At 44.4% G+C, this 22,231-nt stretch overlaps 1 protein-coding gene and 1 long non-coding RNA gene across 2 annotated transcripts in view; one reads left to right on the top strand and one right to left on the bottom strand.

The window, feature by feature from the left end:
• Positions 1 to 17,170, bottom strand: part of LOC119659762 (neuropeptide SIFamide receptor-like) — a 79,076-nt gene extending 61,906 nt beyond the window's left edge. Inside the window, exon 1 of the mRNA XM_038068023.1 lies at positions 16,527 to 17,170. Coding sequence (XP_037923951.1) covers positions 16,527 to 16,690 — 164 coding nt within the window. The 5' untranslated portion in view covers positions 16,691 to 17,170. The remainder of the gene's footprint in view (positions 1 to 16,526) is intronic.
• The window catches only part of LOC119659764, a 111,372-nt gene continuing 94,263 nt past the window's right edge, over positions 5,123 to 22,231 (top strand). The window contains exons 1-2 of the long non-coding RNA XR_005250368.1: positions 5,123 to 5,260; positions 21,008 to 21,198. This is a non-coding gene — a long non-coding RNA (uncharacterized LOC119659764). The remainder of the gene's footprint in view (positions 5,261 to 21,007; positions 21,199 to 22,231) is intronic.

A 22,231-nucleotide genomic window follows, 5' to 3' on the forward strand; every position in this document is an offset into this window, starting at 1 on the left:
TTCTTTCCTTACATGCCTGGAGACTTTACACTTTTGGCATGCGATGCACTCTCTGGCCCAGGAATTGATATCCTTGTTCATGGAGGGCCAGAAGTATTTTCCGGTGACTAACCGGTTTGTTGTCCTGATGCCGGGGTGCGCCAAGTCGTGAACTGCGTGGAACACTTCCTTGCGAAATGTGGCCGGAATGTATGGCCGAGGTCCCTTTTCCGAGTCTTCGCAGCAGAGCGAGAGGTTTGAGCCGAAGATGGGCAACTCCCGAAATTTGTATTTGGGGTTGGACTTGAGGCTCTGAAGTGCTGCGTCATCCACTTGCGCCTTGGCAATAGCCGAGAAATCGAGTGAGGCGGGGATGTTAACTTCGGAGACACGAGACAAAGCGTCAGCAACAATGTTGTCCTTCCCGGACACGTGCTGGATGTCTGACGTGAACTGGCTTATGAAGCTCAGGTGTCGAAGCTGACGAGGGGACGCTTTGTCGGGCTTCTGTTTCAAAGCGAACGTGAGAGGCTTATGGTCCGTGAACACTGTGAACGGCCGGCCTTCTAGGGAGAAACGGAAGTATTTGATGGACAGGTATGCGGCGAGCAGTTCGCGATCGTAGGTGCTGTAGTTCCGTTGAGCGGGATTCAACTGCTTCGAGAAGAAGCTCAACGGCTGCCAAACTTGGTCCACCTTTTGGTGAAGGGCAGCACCTACTGCGATGTCAGAGGCATCAACAAAAACGGCTAGGGGTGCATCTTGCAGAGGAAATGCCAAGAGTGTAGCGTCGGCCAGTTGTTGACGGGATTTGTCAAACGCGCAGATAGCCTCTTCAGACCACACGATCTCTCGTGTGTCCTTAGTTTTGGGGCCAGACAAGTACGCGTTCAAAATGGACTGGAGATGGGCGGCCTTGGGCAGGAAACGACGGTAGAAGTTTAGCATGCCCAAGAACCTCCTCAACTCCCTCACTGTCTTTGGACGCGGGAAGCTTGTTATCGCTTGCACCTTGTCTGGGTCGGGCTGTATTCCTTCAGGGGAAATGAAATGGCCGAGGAATCTCACCTGTTGTTGAAGGAATTTGCATTTCTCAACGTTTAGGACTAAACCGGCCTCAAGGAGACGTTGAAAAATGCACTCGAGATGGGCTAAGTGCTCAGACTCAGTGGAAGAAGCGACCAAAACATCATCCAAATATACGAAACAGAATTCGAGGTTTCGCAGGACTGAGTGAATGAACCTTTGAAAGGTTTGCGCCGCGTTGCACAATCCGAAAGTCATCCGGGTGAACTCGAAGAGTCCAAAGGGTGTGCATATTGCCGTCTTTGGAATGTCTTCAGGAGCTACTGGGATTTGGTGATAAGCCTTGGTTAAGTCCAAGGTCGAAAAGATGCGGCAATTCGCGAGGTGATGCGCAAAGTCGTGGATGAGTGGAATTGGATATCGGTCAGGAACAGTCTGTGCATTTAGCCTTCTGTAATCCCCACATGGGCGCCATTCGCCGTTTGGCTTAGGGACCATATGCAGTAGGGAAGACCAACAGCTGTTTGAGGGCCTGCAGATACCCTGTTGAACGAGTTGTTCAAACTCTTTCCGTGCAATTGCCAGTTTCTGAGATGGTAGAGGACGCACCTTCGAGAAGATCGGGGAACCAGTAGTGATAATGTGGTGCTGCACATTGTGCTTCACTGGTTTGGAGAGACCACAGTTGGTAGTAATCTGGCTGAACTTTTGGAGAAGTGCCCGAACACGAGAGTCGGTAATGTCTTCTAAAAGAACGGAAAGATTATTGCCTGGGTGAGATACCATATGTCCCGACGAATTAAGGTTGGTCGTGGAATCTATAAGAGACTTGTTTTGCAAGTCCACCAGCAATCCATAGTGACACAGGAAGTCTGCGCCTAGTATGGGGAAGCTGACATCCGCCAGGATGAAACGCCACGAAAACGTCCTACGCAAGCCAAGACTCACGTCCACTTGCCTATACCCGTACGTGTTTATGCGGGAGGAATTTGCTGCCGCAAGTTTGAGCGGTTGAGGGAAAAGTTGATGTTGCCGAGGTACGGGAAGAACCGAAACCTCCGCACCAGTATCGATGAGGTAGCTGCGCCCGCTGAGGGGGTCGAAAATAGTTAGGCGACGTGGCGCTGCGTTCTGGGTGGCCGCCGCCAAGACCCCCCGCGGACCTAGTTTTTTGCGGTAGGAGAGAATCTACACGGTAGCGTACATCTTGTCGCTTTATCCCCGAATCTGCGGTGGTACCAGCAAATCCCTTGGTCCGTGGACTGTCTTGACGACCTGCTACCTGATCGCCCTTTTCGGGTGGCAGACCGTGAGCGTGCTCGCGATCTGGCGCCCGAACGCTGAGCGTCCAATGTCGCCCGCATCTCGGCCATACTGGCTGTTAAAGCAGCAATCTCGCGCCTCAATTCACCCACCTCATCCGACGGTGGTTGAACGGCCGCCAAGGTTGGGCGTACGTACACCTCCTGGACCTGGTCGGCCGTCGCTGCCAGTTCCTCCAAGGAACCGGAGACGCAAGCGAGGATCGCCTGGGTGCCCTCCGGGAGCCGACGCAGCCAGAGCGACTTGATGAGGTCGTCGCCGATCTTGCTCCCACCCAATTGCCTCATTTCACGAAGCAATTGGCTGGGAGTTCGATCACCCAACGTTAAACTCGCCAGCAAGTGGTCTAATTTTGCCGACTCGCTTGCCGACAGGCGCCTGATCAACTCGCTCTTGAGCTGCACGTACGATGTCGACTTCACCACGTCGGACACCAGAAGTATGGACTCTTCGTCCAGGCCGACCACCGCGTAGTTGAAGCGGGTCGCGTCCGATGTGATGCCGGACATTTGGAATTGTGCTTCCAAATGCACGAACCACAGCTCGGGGTTCCGCCGCCAAAACGGAGGAACGCGTACGGCGAGGGCGGTCACTTGCGGGTCCGATGGGCCTGCCGCGTCCTTATTGTCAAAAGACATTTTTCTTACAGAGAAGTACGAGATTGAGATGTAAACGCGGTGAGTTTATACTGAAACGCGTTGAACTTTACACCGACACGGCAGGCCGCACCCACAAATGCACGCACGAAACGAGAAAAAAAAATGATGAGGGAAGCGGACGCTCTCCAGCGCAGACCGAAAACACCACCAATGAAAATGGTGAACTCGCGATGCTAAACACCTCTTCGCCGTCTCTTGCAGCGATTTCAATCTTTTATTACTATTTTTTTTTTAAAACTTCTAATGTATTGAACAATAATAAATTACAATAATGCTTCGCTGCTGCGGCCTCTTTGGTGAAGACGGCGTTGATGTGAAGGCGGCGGCGGTGGTGGCGGGGTCTTCGGTGTCTGCCTGATAGCGGTGATGCTGGTGTCGGTCAGCTGCGCTGATCTTGACGGCGAGGGCTGCAGTGACGGCGGCGGCTTCGACCTCTGCGGCGATGGTGGAGACGATTCCGGCGGCGGAAGTGGCTGCGGCAATGATGGTGGCTGGGGCTGCGTTGATGGCGTCTGTAGCGACAGCGGTGGCAGCTGCTGCGTCTGTGGCAGCACCGGTGACAGCTGCTGCGTCTGTGATGGCAGCGGTGGTGGTTGCGGCGACTGTGGACGGCAGCGGTGGCGGCGACGGGGACAGCCGTTTGCTGCTGTTGTTGATCGTTGTGACAATGATGACTAGTCCGGTGCGTGAAAGGTGTTGTGCAGGAGGGCGTGCGTACGGGAAGTCGCGTGAAAATCTACTTCTGGAGAGGGTCCGACGTGTGTCGCGCAGTACACTGTGTAGAGAAGGTTTTCTCGCGTTTTTTCTTGCCTCTGCTCCGACTCGGGATGTGGAGATGCGACACGTTTTCGTGATGTTTACAACGGCACTCCACACTCAACTGTAGATGCGAACGCGTGAAAATCACTTGCCGTACGGTCTACTGATGTTTTTGATAGATTTCTCGGTGTTTGGAAGTTCTATTTCTGCCGTGTTGCTCGGACGAATTTTGTCGTCAATAGAGCTTCACCAATGGCGGCGATGTCGGATAATTTGTCGTTTTTTAAATAACGGGGTCACCAATTAAGTATTTAACATTACTTATATTTATTATAATATTTAAGTTAACATTTATTATTAAATTAGTTATACATGTTATTTGACCTAATCTTAGTCGGCGGACTCAACTTCCGTTTTCCTATTTTTAATTCAAAGGACTTCAGTATTTATCCATATATTCGAACTTAATATTACAAATCAGAGACATTTACGAAAAACATAATTACTGCATTAGATTAATTTTTTGTGTGTCTACTACGTTTTTGACAACAACTCATGGCACACTTTTCTGCGATCTTCCACTCCCGTGGCGTGCTACGCAAAGTGGATAGATCCGCGCCATCTATTCGCTCGCACTCGCAACATTCGAAATAAATTTCGAATGCTGCGAATCCTGCCGCGCCACAAGTGTATCATTTGGCTTAGAGCTCAACTTAGGGCGTTATTTCTACTAGTATAAGTATTCTAGATGATTATCTGTGCAAGCAGGGAAATGGTGCATGGCATTCTTACCAAGGTTCCTTTTGGACGGGTAACTTCAACAATCTTGAGGTTGCTTCGATGGAATGTCACTCCGGTGTACTGAGAACACAGAATGTCACAATTGTCAGCTTATAAGCAAACTATTCCTCATCGTCTACCAAATTTGGCGTTCTTGTCATGCCGTGTCGTTTTTGTAAGCGCTCACGTTAACTTAGCACTAAGCGCACTAGTGGCTATCCAGGGCCTACATCTGGGAGGTGTGAATCGATTTTCTTTTTAAATAAACAAGGACCGTTATCAGTCAGCAACTTTGTCCTGTCTCTTTGGGGTTGGGGTAAGCTAAACTTTTATGGGCTTTCCAGGATTGTTCATCTTGTGTAGTTGAGTCTGTACTCGAGTTTTCTTTTGTCATTTCGCAGACTGTGTCGGCGATTCCTCGTCTCCACGCTTTCAATTTTGTGTATCTACCCCTGTATTTTTTCTTCAACGTTCCTATTTGAAATCCTTAGAAAATGTCAGTGTCAACCTTGAGTATAAAAGCCTAAGGGACAACGTTTTCGCATTGTCATGTGTGGTTGTTATTAAGTCAACAATTTGTCTCTAGTGATTTCAGTAAAACTCCATGATGTCGAAGCAATAAACCTTGTTTTATACACATCATTGAAGAATCACTTGAAGCCGCCTACATAGATTTCCACCCTTAAAAATTATATTCACACTCTTTACTATGGAACATACTGTTCGCCTCGGAGGTAAGTAAACTTTCACTTTCCATCCATCGTATCGCCTTAGCTACAATGTCAAGTTCATTTCATTTACGAACATGAGCTACGTACAGGATAAAAAGCCTGACATATTACTAGGCGCCTCCTCTAACCCTGGGTAGCTCTCCCCACAGAATTCGCCGTCTTGCTTTCAACCCCATACTCCGCATCTATTATATGACAGATTCCTCATCTTTACGTATCTAATGCTTCATAAAATATCATTTTGCATTAAGAAGTTACGAGTAAAGAGCGGCAAGAGTAAATGTGAGCCTGCGAAATTGATGAATCCCTTCATCCGATAATGGTATATAGCAAACTCATCTCGACAGAAACGCGTGAACGTTGACGAAGCCGTAAGGACGTTTTAGATCTATAAAAACTCAATTAATTCAAAAGATGGAAAATGGAGTGTTTGAATTTGAATAAATGCCTTTTTTTCTGAAAAGATCCAAGCCCAGATTTAAGTGGAAACGTGTGTATCGATTTCTTTATTCCACCCGTGCCTTGACAAAGGACGAATGAAGGCACTGAAAGTGGTAATCACTGTCATAACAATGGTTTCCACGGGGATCTTTAGTTTATACCCTGACGGCGAATTTTATGCATCAACACCTTTATTTCCGCAAAACAAATGAGTTTTTCTACCTCTGAACGCTTTGTGGGATTTCGCGAAGGATGTTTTGTCTGCGTGGTCGTAGATGCTGTCACGTCGGATTCGGTGGAAATTTTGAGTGAGACATGCTCGAGGGTACGCGTGTTAATTGAAGTATCTGCGGACTTTCTTGAGGAAAAGGTTTCAGCGCCTGATGTGCTAAGTGGAATGATTGCTGATAAGGAGCAACAAATTCTGAAATTTACTGCCTCGTATTTAACTTTTTAAGCTCCTGACTTTTATCGTTATCCTTGAGTTCGTTTTACACAAGGACTCGCGGGTAGTGTAAAATGCAAGAGTCATTTTCAGTCTTGGCTTTAACCAAGTGAAGCGAATCAGTCCTTCCATATCCGCCAACCTAATTCCCGAAAAGTGTCTGTTTCTAATTAACGAGAAACTTTTTCTTCGAAGGATAAACGTGATGAAAGCTAAAAGTACAAAGTTTTCCACTAAAATATGACAATGAAACACGAGGACGACATTTCGGTCCAATGTCATATTTCGAAATAAGGAAAAATCTACTAAAACTCGAAACAGAAATGCTTAATCTAAAATTTTAGTGTCCAACAGGAATGGTAACTATAAGGATGAACCTTGAAGTCCATAATCGTCTGACTGCAACCATTTCTTGATTACTTAGTCCTGCGAAATAACAACGGCCACCAATTATCATTGAGTGAGTGATAATCGTTAAATTCGAACATTCAAAAACTTTGCTATCTGAAATTTTTTATTATCCTGCCGTGGACTTTGTAGCAAATCCTTTGTTCTTCACTGATCCTCAATCAACATTCGCCTTAGGGTTATTGTTCAAGTTCAATGTATTTATTCGGAAAGGATATCCAACAGGTCGAGAAAAATTATTGGGATATTACGATGGGCATAGCAACATTTTCCTTCCTGCTTGGTTGTCTCTTCTGCTCGTTTATTCCCATTTCCTTCCGCTAACATCCTGGAAAGCGGAAGCTCCTTATTTGCAGGGAGATGGCATGATTCAATATTGACGTTGTCGGCTTTCTAATAAATTGTGTTGTGTATGCTTTCTGCTACGGGATGCGAACGAATGGCTTCCAGCGAGCATTTCATCATCAGCCAATACAGAAACAGGATGCACTCAACTGCTTCCTTTGTATTTTATATTTATAAGAAAATGAAATGAAAACCTCTAATTATTGCAATGAAAACGTCGGGAAAGAGGGAAGGGAGCGAAAAAGTTGTTAAATGTATGAGGGAATGAGGGGAAAGTTGAGAAGGGAGCAGCTTTTATAAGCTGGGCCTATGACAACGGAAAAAGCGGATATCGATGATGATAGTGTTTTGGTGAGGTATTTATTTAGATGGTTGGTTTTTCATCTCCGTTTTCTAGGGATCGCTTTAATCAAAGTTATTAGTCGGGTCTGTTTTGAAGGGATGTAAGATGGTGGATTTCATGAAGCATGTAGGTAGCCTGGTAGACGAGGAGAGGTTGAAAACAGATCGTAAAGTCAAGGAGAAAATAGGCGTAATAAGGAGCCAATAAAATCACCAATGATGATAAAGTGTAACATAGGAGTAAGTATGGCTAAGTAGATAGGCACGGACAGAAGCAAATCAATGGCGGCAACTGGTAGGAACTAAGTAAGCAGGAGAGACGAGAGCTAAACACGTACAGCTGCTGTGGCAAGGACCACAACCATACCTCCACTAAGTGGTTCTGTAACTGATGCTTTGTGAGTTGGGGCTTAGGAAAACACTCAAAGTCTTCCTTGCTTGTCGTAAGAAGCGACTAAAAGTGGTAGAAATTTGTGGCCTATTTGCTGGGCTGCAAATGTTGAAACGTTATTGCCGCCGAAACGTCAACAACGCGCGGATGGGGACTGACCTCATGACCAAGGCCTTTAGTTATTGAAAACGGACTGGTTTTCGGAATGTGCGCACGTTTGTCGATAACGGTAGCGAAGATCCTCAGAATGCTCGCTTTCTTCAACTCGGGCAGAAATTCCGACGATATAAGCTGGACATTCTGGGCCTAAGTTGAAAGGATGGTGAGACTCTGGAATGTACTCCTCCCCCTCTTGTGGCGATGTGCTTTTGCACTTTGGAAAGCCAAGTGGTCGTAGATTACGACGGCTACCGCGAAACGCGCTCTGCTGTCCTAGGAGCCAGTTTCTGATGGTTCTGGTGAAGAAGCATCATAATTATACAATGCTATATATCGACGGAGAGTTCTGATATAGTGAAAAAAGATGCTTGCTACGAGCAATTTCACACAGTTCAGAGGAGGCTTCCTAAAGGTGACACTGCGATTGTGATGTGTGTTCTGAAGGTTTGGTCTGGCAACATCTACCTCGGACATTTAATAGAGAAACACAGTCTTAGTGACCATCAGGATAATGGTGGACCGTTTTTGCATTTTTGGAATTTCTACCGCCTTGCCACTGTTAGCACATTGTTCGAGTCATAAGGTCAGTTTGCTTCAAGGATATATTGATTCGTTCGAGCGACCCTGGTACTGAGCAAAGTCCCGAGAAGTTCAGCGTAGTGTGGGTCGTGACAAGAGAATTTGCCTTGGCAGGGAAGCGGCCTTATCACGAAAGAGCTTGCATGTTGTCGCAAATCTTTCGATGGCCTTGTGAAGGACGTTAACAGTCGACTTTTCATTTACGAAGACGAACAACTGAGAGATGCAAAAAACACTTCACCATGGTTTTTAACGGTATAACATCCTGTGAGATGAGGTGCGTCTTGTGGGTGAAATGGCTAGTGACGCTAGTACGCGGATACGGAGTGTTTCTCCAAGCAGAAGAGAAACCATTTCTACGAACAATGCATTATACGCTCGGCAGTTGCAACAAGTTGTTCCCGAAATATCGAGATATGTTGAATAAAAATTACTTCTAGTGAACACCGTGAGTTTTCATTTCTAAAAACAATGCATTCAAAGCGAGTAAAGACGCTGGGCTTGACGGTCTTTCCGCAGGGCTATATATCAGGTTGTCCACAAAGTTTTCGCACAAATCAAAGACAGAATTCAGCAGATAAGTTTATAAAAACCTTTAATTATTTAATCTAATATATAATTGCCTCCATTAGATACGACTTCCCTCCATCTATCGGGCAACTTCAAAATCCCCCCTCTATAAAACTCTTCCCCCTTCCCCTCAAAGTACGTGCGAAGTGCACTTTGGAGGTCAGCTTCAGAAGTCATTTTTTTACCATCCAGAAAATGTTGGAGGGACCTGAACAAATGGTAATCAGAAGGAGCAAGGTCGGAACTATACGCAGGATGACTCAAAACTTCCCAGCCAAGCTCACTCAATTTTCGCTGAGTAGTTAAAGATGTATGCGGCCGGGCGTTATCATGATGAAAGACAATATTTCGCCTGTTGACCAATGCTGGTCGTTTCGAACGTAGCTGGGTGTTTAATCTGTCGAGCTGCTCGCAGTACTTATCGGCGGTAATGGTCTCGTTTGGTCCCAAAAGCTCGTAGTGTATGGGGCCACGAACGTCCCACCATATACTGAGCATTCGCTTCTGCTGATGAATAGACGGCTTTGCTACCGATGGACCCGGTTGATCTCGATGAGTGTAGGCTCGTTTCTTCGCTACGTTTTCGTACACAATCCATTTCTCATCGCCAGTTACCAATCGATTCAAAAAAGGGTCGTTTTCGTTCCGTAAAAGGTTAGCGGAGCAAATTCTCACTCTATCGGCCAGATTTCGCTCAGTCAGTTCGTGCGGTACCCACTTTGTGCTCTTCAAAACATATCCAAGACGCGTAATGGCTACTGCTACTCCTGATTTTGATACACCGAGATCCTCTGCAAGCACACGTGTCGAAAGAAAAGGATTCGCTTCCAGTTTGTTGCGCAGGATATCGTCGTCAATCGTATAGGGTCTTCCTGAGCGAGGTTCATCTTCAAGTGTCAGGTCTCCGCTGTAGAATTTTTCGAACCAATCGTAAACTGTCCTGCGCTTTACCTTTCCTTCACCGAATACCTTCGACAAATTTTCAATCGCCTTCGGCACCTTCGTCCCCATTTGAAACTCGTACAAAATGCAATGACGAAAATGTACTTTGTCGAATTCCATGTTTATCCTTGAATATCCTTCACAACACTGATCCTTCAAGGATAATTTACCATGCATTTTATAGTTAGGACTCTGACCTTTCCATTGGGATATCACATGTTGTACCTGCTGTTTTGGTTTGTCTGCTAATTGCTTTTTAATTGTCACATTAATATTTGTGCGAAAACTTTGTGGACAACCAGATATAACTGCGCATGCATTTCCTGCACATTTGCTACTTCCACTCACCGGAAATCTTGGGAATTCGAGACCTTCCCCAGAGAGTGGAAGATGGGGATGGTCGCTAAGATTCTAAAGATGAGCTGGTTATGAGTGTGACCATTGGAGGAGTATCTGCGTGCTGTTTGCCGTTGGAACATCTTGAAAGCTTGATCGACTGAGAACAGACTGGTTTCTGCTCCAGATCCTCCTGCATTGACCACATCATCACCTTACGGATCACTTTGGAACAGTTTCGCGGAGTTTAGATCTTCGCTTCACCTGCTTTTCACCGATTTCGAGAAAGCTTTCAATAGCGTGAATAGGGAGTGTATTTGGGATACTCTACGCAGGAGGGGCATTCTGGAGAAACGAATAGCTATTATCAGAGAGACATATGATGGTGTAAAATGTCACGTGCTGCACTGAGGCAAAATCTCGGAGGATTTGGAGGTCCAAAGCGGAGTCCGCCAAGACTGCAACTTATCGCCAATATTACTTCCTCTTTTTATCGGTGACCTTCTTTATACTACCTTGTCCGCAGGACGTGGGGCTGTTTAATGGACCATAATATCCTTCCTCAAGCAACTCGACCACACTGATGACATCTATTAGCCCTCTCATCGGGTCAGATTCTTCGTAGATCGGCCTTCATACGGACAGTAGTCACTCCTCCAATTGAAAGTGAATCCCTTATTAGGGGAAGTATAGTGGAAGGCAATTGAAAAGGGTTGATCATAAAGGCGACGTAAGATGCATTAAAAAAATCTGGAGTGGGTTCACTGCGCTGGGTTATAAGATTATGGATTTGTTTAATGGGATCCATGATAAGAAACAAAGGCCAGGACAAAGGAAATGAAAAAAATTCAAGTGAAAAGATAGGCAATCTATATCTAATAGGGGACGAGAGGAACCGAGAAAGAAGCTCCCCGGGTAGTTTAATAAAACAACAAAAATATTAAACCTCTAAGGGACGAAAGGGCTCAACTCTCAAGAAAGTGCAGCACGTGAGAAGAGCGGATGAAATTGGCATTGAAACGTGTATAGTCGTAGTGCCTATGGGGAAAATTGGACTCTACTAGATGGATGCGGAAACTTGGAGAATGATGGCGCCTGCGAAAAAGGAGATTTTGTGATTTAACCTTGGGCAAATTCTTGAATAACATAAAAATGAAAACCTTTTAGGACAGTACTCAAATATAAGGACTAGTGGGCGGAAGGCCACTGTATAGAGAGCAAAGAAGAAATTACTAAGAAGGAGGAGGTTTGCGAGACTCTGGGAAGGAATCGGACTCCAAGAATCAGCTGTAAGCTTCGAAGCTGGCAGTAATGACTGAAGTCGACCTATTCGTTCAGACTTTCGGGGCGTGTCTAAAAGAAGGAATATTTACGGTCCAGTACAAAACGCAAAATTTCAGGTTGCCTTCTGAATTCAATAAACCACCTGGAGGCTCCGCACCATATCGTCAGATCAGCTTAGTCTGTGTGATATTATGTCAACGTTGGTTGGTGATAATGCCTTATCGGCTGCTACACATTTTTTTCATTTATTCTTCTGTTAACAGTTCAGGCTCCTTTCACAAGAATTCCATGGATACCGTAACATACAAAGAATAGACAATTTTTTGATGAGGTTATCTTTAAGGCTGATAATGGCCGGGATTCGCTTATTTGAAAGAATTATAATTCAATACAAGGCTAGTAGTATATCCTGACTAGCTACTGAAATGTACATCAATTCTCGCTTGGCTACCTTTCATGGTCATCCAATCTTGGGATAGTTCGTTACATAGCCGTCAATGAATAGCCATCAATAAAGTTTACTTTCGGAGAAATAAGCGAATGCAATCCTGCCGGACATCAAGTTTTGCGTACTCCCTGTCGATCAAGATATCAAAATGTCATGATCGCAGAGAACTCTCAAATGTCCCTCCAGTCGCGTCATTCAAGACTGCAGCCCTTTCTTCCACTATTTTTCAGTTAAGGGTAATTAGCAGATCTGCAGAAAATGAATGACTTGCAAGGAACGATTCCGCAAGGAGATCGTCAAGCCCTGCGGCTTTACTCTAATTGAGCGCATTAATTGCCGAGGTGATCTTGCTCTTACTTGGAGGAACGCGGTGACAAACTATTTCATCTTGTAGAAATGGAACTTCATTGATTGACATATGGTTGAGAACCATGTCGAAATGTTGTCCATTATAGTGGATTAGGGCCCATCGTCAACGACCGGTGCAATGGTAAATTTCTTTCCGTCATGGCGTAAGCTACCTTGCACTTCTCAAAGTTGTCATGGTATCGGAGCTCGGGCGTATCACGTTCGCTACCTTTTCCAAAGATCAATAAAGTCTTCAATTTTATGTTCATGATCCGTCTCCATTTTTCCACCGTCAGTCAGGTTTTGTGGCGTCAGTTCGGGATGTGGTCGATATCCCGAATAGTGCCCAGAACTGAGCGATTTAAATACCTCGGGTCAACGCTATCAGCCAATGGAGAACTGCGTTATGAAATTGCTTCACGCATTAACGCAACCTGGATGAAGTGGCGCTCTACAACTGGTGTTCTTTGTGATCGACGTATCAACGAACGTCTCAAATCTAAAATTTACCGCAATGTCGTCCGACCAGTCGTTCTCTATGGTTCTGAGTGTTGGCCGACCATAACAGACAATGAACGGCGTCTTGTGGTAATGGAGACGAAGATGCTACGTTGGACTAGTGGCGTCACACGTTTAGATCACATCCGAAATGAGGATATCAGCGATCGTTATGGGGTTGTACCGATCGTGGAAAAGTTGCGAGAGAGGCGTCTTCGATGGTATGGTTACGCAATTCGTGCAAACGAGAATTCACTTGCCAAGATTGGTCTGAACATCGAAGTCGATGGTAAACGACCAAAAGGCAGACCTAAGCAACGGTGGCTTGATACGCTGGATGGGGATTTGAAAGCCTCAAGATTGCACCCAGATCAGACATTCGATAGAGCCAAATGGCGAAGCCGATCACGACGAGCCGACCCCGCTTGTGAACGGGACAAAGGCTGAAGAAGAAAAAGAACATGAATGTCCAATGCACACGATGATCTCGGGTAAACTCCTCAAGATAATTGCCGTCCGATTAGCAAGATAATTCTCTCACTGTCAAACGGTAGATGGATCATGTGAGTAGCTGGTACTGATTATGGGTATTCAGCTTATAACATGAATATATAATAGGAGCTGAACCAAAAGTAACGGGAATTGGGCTGCAGTGGGCAGGAAAATTGGGGGAATCCATTGTTCGGCCAGGTTTCTAAAGAAGATTTCCACATGAACGGGGTTTGCTGCTAAATTTGTCCCTCGTCTTCTCATATCTCAGCGGTATGAAGCATGTTTCGAGCATCAAAAACAGCTCAAAGATGCGATCCCAAAATAAAGCAGTAATCAAGCCAGTGGAAGACAGTTGGTTCTCCTCGTCCCAAAAAACTTCGCCAAGTGAAACACCGAGACAAGGCTCATTTTTGTCTGGATTTCAAAGATGTTATGCACGAAGAGTTCAAGTTACACTTGGAGGTTTTAAAAAGATTGAGAGATCTGCCCTTTTCTTCCGGATAAGAAAAGGGCAGATCTTTAGCGCGAAGGTGGGAAATGGGTTAAGTTCGTACAATCCTAATTGACCAAAATTTTCAGTTCCTTTGTTTGGGAAGTTTCTGAGAATTGGCTCCTGATTTAGGTCTTTATTCTTAACCCTATTTATTCTATCTTACTTCGGAAGGTTCTAATCGACACCTTGCATTTGCTCCTCATAACTATATTCGGCAAGAAAAAAGAGGAGGATCGTTCAAGAAGATGGTTTCAGTTATTCATAATGAAGTCGTAAATGAGGCTGCAGACAGCTCTAGGTGTGCTTTTCAAAAAATGCTGTTAAATTAAATTGACGTGACAATGATATACAAGGAACATGGAAATGCCAGTCATGTCGATATCAGATAGAAGCGGCAAGGTGATAATATGCACTTGCAGAAACCCAGTTACTGCAAACACGGCTAAGAAACTAGAGGATACGCATATTCAGTAGCAATTCTGAACCAAGCCCCGACCTATATGCGCTTTTAGTTTCCGATGCAAGACGCCGAAATCCAGTAATAACAGCAAACTACCAACAGAGTTAACACTTATTAAAGACAGAATATCGGCTTCATAATAGACCTTACACTTGTTAACGACATATTATTTACGAGCCTTCAATGACAGGTTAGTGGGAACTGCATACTACTTTCGAGGTGTTGCGTGGGACGTGAGCAGAACAGAGCAGACTAAGAAAGCAACAGTTGTAGGTTGGCCTTCGAATTCATGCGCGAATGTTCAAGAAAGTGCTGCTTCAGAGAGCATGTGGCCCTTTCATGGAATACTACACTGTTTCTGAGAAACCTACAACAAATTTATGGTAGAATTCAGAAATCGAATGTAGCCAAAAATCTGCTCTAAAGTCAAGGGAAGTTAACAGGCTTTACTGAATTTAAAGTGCAAGAAACTGCGAAAAGGTACCCTTAATATTTCGGAGAACTATTTAAGGACTCGGATACCGACCAACAAGGTAGTGCATATAATCATGGGTAAATATTCAACATCAATCATTAACTCTGGCTTCCTGCTAGATATAATTAGAAGATTTTTCCCGCGAGTGTCGAGTGATGCAAAGTTACTCACTGAGTGGACAAATCCCGATGAAATTCCTGATACAACCACGGAAGAAGTCCTTAAGGCCACTAAGGAGATTACCAAAAATAAAGCTCCAGACTCAGACAATGTCCAGAATAAAACTCTACTAGCGATCATCAGGACAGTTTAAGCGTTTACAGTACAACGGAAACAATTCAACATTTCGAAGGAAATTTAACTGCTGGGAGGCTTACGTTACTATAATATATGCCTTTTAATCGGCGAACCATTCAAATAGGTTAGTTATAATAGTTTATGCTGATCGTAGAAAAGGATGGTGTTTTTTGGAAAACTAGTTCTCGAAGATCCACTGTTTTCATAATCGGCAAGGTAACAAAAGTTGCGGAGGCTGCACTTCGAATCAACAAATCTTGGGCGATAGTAACTCTCAATATAACCAATGCCTTTGATTTTGTCAGATCGACGAAAACAATTGAATCTTCAACCAAATTAGGTGCTCCTATTTACTCCTGGAAAGGCTATCGCGATATGATCCGAACGATGGATTTAATACGTATTGGACAGCCTGCGGTGTTCCACAAAAATCAGTCCTGGATCCTGTAATGTATGATGTCACTCCAACCTTACAATCCCCTAAAAGTGGAATGTTCGTGGCTTCATCGTTAACATTAGAACGACTATCGCAGTACAACACATTAAGGAGATCGAGATCGTTGGAAATGCATCAATTTGGCAAGTCACCCCCTGCTTATGAAGGAAAAAAACGGCTGAAGAATTGACGAGCAAACCATAAATTTGCACTGGCGTTTCAATATCTAGCAGTCATGATCGTGATTTTCTTGACGATCATCACGAAATTTAAAGCCACATCTAGAGAGTCCCGTGAAAAAATCATCTGGATATACTCACTTTCGAAAATGTTGCTAAATATAGGTATCCCACGGTCAACCCACCAGCTTCTCATCTTAAGGCTTGTTCGCTCGCCTTCTTTGAGCCTCGGCGTTGGAAAAAAATTATATAAAAAACCTTGAACTGCTGACTAAGTTTCTTGCGAACGTCATGTGTTTTCCAAACAATATCTGACAAAGTATTATATGTTACAAAAGACATCGTCCGGATCGATATCTTCGCGAACAAAGGTCGACGCCTTTATCATGCAACATAGGTAATCGATAAATCCGGTATCTATCGTGGGCATTTATTGTAGACTTTTTATTCTGGAGAAGTGTTAAAAACGGGAGGATTTACAAAGGAGAAGGAGACAGTTTCAGTGAATAAGTGCTTCTTATAACTGTGTGGCAGAAGCCAGCGGTAGCTTTTGATCCTTCCCGCTTACCAATGACTAAAAACAAAAAATAAAGTGTCAGACAGACAGATGGTCGGACGGGCTAACCGATGGACAGACAGAAAATCAAGCTCGAAACAATTTTAATAAGGTTTCGTTTTAAACAAAACCTTAAAAATAGAAGAAGAAGAAGAAATAAATTATCCTTCAAGCAAATAAGAATTGAAACTTGGTAACGTCTTTATTTTGATATAACACAGCGCAGTTTTCAGTCCATATAAACTGCCATTGATATTTTTGAAAACCTTTTCTGGTTTCATATTCTCAAAGATAAGTCGCAAATACCACTCATGACAGCATATGAAAATCTTTCAAAAATATTACCTGAGTAAAACCGTTGTAACTATCCCATATCTGAGAATATATCCAGGATCAGTAAAGTTTTCATCGTCTGTAAAATTAAAGTAAAAATCCGATAACGATTCATTCGTCGACACTCTTTCGTGCACCATGAAATGATTCACTTCACTCTCGTTTGAAACACCCATTTTGTCGCTTGTATTCCACTCACCAAACAACAATGCAAACTAACTATTTTTAATTAAAACCTAACCGAATTCATTTCCGAATAAAAATTGCACTCCACATCAGGTACCCAACAATTGGTGAACCGTTTTAATACCATCGCAATTAAACAGCACTTTTGGGTCATCGCATTTTTGGAACTCTATCCCCCGAAAAATATCCTTTGATAGTTAAGCCCCCGGAAAAGTTCAGAGAAGAATAATTGAAATTCAATGTGAAGGACGATGGAGGCTTTTCCTGATGAAATATGACCAAAGCACTCACTAATTGAAAGTTGACCACACTCAATGTAAATTGATCGCGACACCTGCTATTAAACAGCTCCACTTTCACTGCTGACTCCAAGTTCAAAGCTCGTGACTTTCACCTTCACCGCTTCACTTTCACCTGTGAACTCTTCACCAAAGGATTGAGGCGTCTACAGTCACGTTCACTTCGTCGTATACTTGCCGACTGCGAACTAGACCGCCAAAAACATCCTTTCACTGCTAGCTGGCAGCAACTTGCTCGTTCGCATGCTGCATGAGTTCTGAGCCGGCTTCATCGAGTGGTCCACTCTTCAACAGCATCCACACGAGTTTCCGATATGTATCCTGAAATTTGAAGATGTGATCCAAAGATTTACTCACTGACTTGGTGAGAGTTCCTAGCTGAGGCCAACGAGGAATGTTCAACATGTTCTTGAAGCGGAAAAATGGTGGTGAGGAGTTGTTCCTTGTTTCGCGATAGTTTATAGCACGTGGGTCAGATAGTTGCCACCCATCGTCGGCCCATCCGTTTTGATGTACATCCGTGGCCTTCAGACGGCGGAGTGTTGCTAGGGGTTGGAGTGTTGTGTTCTAGGGCTACCGTTCGTAGAATAATTGGATAGAATTTCACGAGAAATCGTTGCATACACTATCCACGACGGGAAAATAGATATTTGAGAAAAGCAATATGAATTGCAACTGTTTAATCCTTATCCCATTTAAGTTCAAATTTTGGCATAGTTTAATTTCTCGTTACTATGAATTGGTACAGAGGTGGGAAGCTAACTCTTTTCCCCATATTTATTTCGAAATATGAAGGAAAATACAGATCCTTTTTGCGTGAAGAAATCTTTATTGCACTGGCAGATACTCTATTTCGGGAACCAATTAATCTTTATATCAGTGTGATTTGTTTTGAGGAAACGTTGTTTGTTGGAAACAAACTATTCCCATCGCCCCCATCCCATCCCCGGCGAGTTTTTTCTTTGGAAGAAACTCTTAAAAGGGGACAACTGGTTCCTGAAATATAGTTCTTTAAATTCAACTTAACTCAAAAGTGTTTTTGGTATAGCCTTTCTGACTTGAGCGAACAATTCAGGATTGCAGGCTGGACTTTCTGGGTTCAAAAGTATAGGTTTGTGGTGATCCTCCTAGCATGGGTGTTGAAAGGTTTGAAGGCACCTCTTTGTGCATGGGGCTGTGGGAGTAAAAGAATTGTTAACTTTTTGAAGTAGTCTCCCTCGAATGTCGCCATATTTTTTGTTCGTACACGGAGATGTAAAAAACTTGGGAAGAAACGTCTGCTCTGATTAAGCTGCGAGAACGTTAGAGGAGAGTAGGGTAGGTGAATGCGTTTACGTACGGGTGGTGGACTCCCGCAACAGTATGCTGTCGGACTACCAACTAAACACCTCCCTGCCATCGGAGAACTAGCCTGGAACTGTTCGACATATTATTTCAGGCTAGCTCTCCCGCTCTCCTGGCTTTGAGAGCCTTCAAGTCAGGGAATCCCTTTCATCAACGGGAGGGAGGGGAGGAAGGGAGTTGTTAGTTCAGGGAACCACTTATCATCCGATCCCTCCGCTCAAGATCAATCGTCTTCGCAATAAGAAGAGCCCGAACATAATGCGCAATATGATTCTAGCTGCCAGCGCTCTTCAGCATCCTTCTGACGATGGTGTCTGGAGAGAGCTCCATCTGCCTGCATAAAGTTGCTGACGAAAGCCGTCCCACATCTCGCAAGAGAAAAAGGTGTATTCAGGGTCGTCCGCTACTCCATTGCAGAACACAAAACAGGAGATCCCGCCTTCCCAATCCTGTACAGGTAAGACTGAAAACCTCCATGGCCGCTTAGAAGTTGGATAAGGAAGTAATCTAAATTGCCGATGAGCCGCGCAGTTCATCTGCCTCTTGGCTCATTTTGCCAAGAGAGGTACCACTCGGCAAGGGTGCGATTACTATTACCGCCGGTTTTGAGATAGTGCGATAAGCAGACCCCACTCGCACTTGAGCAAGGCGCTTACGATGCTCCTCCTTGACAAGGGCATCAGCCCATATCTCCGCGCCATAGAGCAGAACCGACTACTTTGCTAAGGAGACGTCTCTTAGTAGATATAGGGCTCCCAACATTCGTCATTAGCTGACTCAAAGCCGCGACTCGTCGCATCAATATGGCAAGTCTGATTTGCGCCTGTTCAGCAATGCGTCTGGTAACAATTGTCGCAACGTCGTCTGCATAACCGATCAGACGCGACTCTTCGCGATCTTCGCTACCAGGTTATATCCTAAGCCTCCAATAAATCCTCCTTCCATGGGAACATACCGCTCGTTCCACCAGGAGTTAGGTTGCTTACTGGGGATTAGTCATCTTCTAGGCATAGTCGCCCCGCATGCTCCCGTCAATCATTGAATTTTGGATGACTTTTTCTCTAGTCGTGCATCTAGAGCTTGAATGCCGTGAAAAACACGGTTTTCCCAAAAGTTTTCGCCGTTCAGCTTGGGGGGCTTATTCTTCTGGTTGCTTGGCCCAAATGCCATCACTGTGATTTCAATATCGCTCACTATTATATCCACATTGAGGTCTTCCTTGTGGATGGTTTGCGCGAGTAGGTCCTGCGCTGCTTGGCAGTGGTTGAGGTTAATTCGTAATAACCTCATCTGCAGTGTGCGTTGAGGGATCTGCTGTATTCCGGCGACCTGTTGCTGCCTCCACACCTTCCTTCTCTTTGCACAGTAAGTAATTTGGTCCAGCTCGTGTTATGACTCTCCGCTCAGTATGTCCTTCGACCTGTTATTTGAACTGATGCATGGCTTCGCGATGTCACCGAAGTCAAAGCATGTAAAGTATCGCTCTAGTGCCACCTGCCGAGACATAATCCATCTTATTTTTGTTTTCTCTGCTGCTAACAGTTTTAGTGCTGCTACTTCACTGGTGGGCTGATGATGACGATTTTTGTTCCACCCTGACTTTTCCTTAGCGTTTTCACCGCTGACTACTGTTGTCCGATAGGGTTGAATTGAACAAGCGTTCCACGTTTTGGTCAATAAGTTCCGTAAGAAAAATCATAGTAACAGCCATAGTAGACATTTCTGGTGTCTCTGTGATGCCGATAAGGTTTAATAAAGTAGACGGACAGCTACATTCCACATTCTTGGCAAGATTGCAAAGAACCAGCAGGGAAGGATCATTGAGACATGTTAGGCAACACCAGGTATGATGCTAGTATGGATGATTACAGTAGGGATATACAACAACACCGACACAGGACAGCAGTCGACTAAGGGCAACCATGCGATTGAAGATACTGGCTGCGTAAGTGAAAAAAGCACGATATTCGAGAAAGATGGGGCAACATAGCAACTGACGGGACAATGTCATTATGCTTTTTAATGAGGGTGCCATGAGTCATCTACAGGTAACTTTCTTTTTCCTTAGATGTCCGAAGTCTTCGTCTACATGCTGGGTCTTGGTCCGGTGACCGAGTCCTCAAATTGCGGAAACCGAGCAACGTGTTACTTGCGGTGTTTACTAGGCCCTTCCATCTGCCTTGTGGTGTTCCTGGTGTTACTTGCGTTTTCCTCTAGGCCCTCCCATCTGCCTCGGGGTGTTCCTGGTGGTCGTTTCTCTTCTATCTTGCCTTTGAACAGGCGCCTGGGAATCTTCTGTTGTTGATATGTTCTACATGACGTTCGCATTGGAGCTTAATATGACGACTTCTGGTTCGTCATTTTATAGGTACAACTCACCACTGTTTGCCATGCGCTGTCAACCTTCACTGGACCTATTATTTTCCTGAAGACTTGACGTTCGAAAGCATTGATTTTTTCCTTGCCGGCCTGGTTCATCGTCTGCGCAACACAAGACAGCCGGCATCAGATGTAATGTTTTGTTGGCTAGTGTGATTCGCCTGTTCACTTCATCTTTTTCGTTATTGTCTTTTGTGAGAATTGTACCTAAATACGCACAGCTGTCAACTTGTTGTAACCATTGAAAGTAAGGTTGCGTAATTTTTATCTTTCCTCTTCTTTCAGAAACTCTGATCCGGAATATGAGGAGGCAAGGTCCTCGAAGATGATAAGTTAACACTTGGTTTAACTCGTCCCAAATGATGAATTCTACCATTTAGTGTCTTCTATCTTTACGGGGAGGATTAATCTTATAGTGAATTACAATGCCAACCTATAGGATACGCTGTGAAGGAGCTCCCAAAACTATGAACGAGGTAAGTCTGTTTTCTGTTTATTCTTGCTCTTACTTTTAGCATTTTCGGATCACAGCTGGATAGATTAGGATATGTTGTAAGTTTAAAGCTCCAGGTACTCAGGCCTTTTATTAGGGCTATTATACTATTCCTCAAAATTGCCGATTCAATGAGTTCCTATTCGCAGCGTTTGTAATCTTTTGCGAATCAGATGATGTCTTCCAGAGGCTGAGAGTGCGCAGATTCTTCGTTCAAGGAGGTCGGTCAGCTGCATATGAAATGCGGGGGGCGCCTCTCCCTCTTCATAAAATTGGCTACATGTAACTGGGACCACAATTTGCTTTTTGCTGGTTTAAAAAATATTGCCTATTAAGAGTTCCATGTCGCCTTCGTTAGGGACAATAAAAATTTATCTCTAGAGGCCTCGGGTTTTTACCGGAGGTTTTCGCCAGTCAGTAGGAATTAAAATTTTTCCCTTCAGAGTAGACTTGCCAGTGGATAGTGTAACGTTAAATGCTGACTCCAGTTTCCCTATTGTGGGGTGAGATCATTGACGAGCCAGTTTGTCATCTTCTTTATTTTCAACTAACTGGTTACTTTTCCACGTGAAACTGGACACGGAAATACCGAAGCTTTTCAGGATGCCAAAGAGAATCGTCTGGGTGACTTTGGTCAGGTCTTTAGATCCAATTTGTTGAGTCATTCAATTCCAAAATTGACACTCCAGGAAAATTGCATTCAAGTGCAGAGGCCCTTAAAAAGTTGCGGAGGTGGCTTGGAAGCTGCATTCATTGTGTTGTACAAACCCAGTTGTCTGCAGAGAGAAAGCAAAGTCACCAGACTACGAAGGAAAAGCATCTTAGGTTTTCACCTTAGAACGACCGAGATGGATCGCTGGTAAAGGAAGATCCATTGAGACAGCCTTTTATGGGGTGGTGGCAATTGGCAATCCGTTACAAATAGTATATACTTACCACATTCCCGGACATAGAAGTAGTTTCTTAAAATGTTAATATCGAGGCCATCCAACAAGTTCTGATAAATATTGGTTTGG

This window comes from Hermetia illucens, chromosome 6 (genome assembly GCF_905115235.1).
Source record: "Hermetia illucens chromosome 6, iHerIll2.2.curated.20191125, whole genome shotgun sequence".
Taxonomy (NCBI): Eukaryota; Metazoa; Arthropoda; class Insecta; order Diptera; family Stratiomyidae; genus Hermetia; species Hermetia illucens.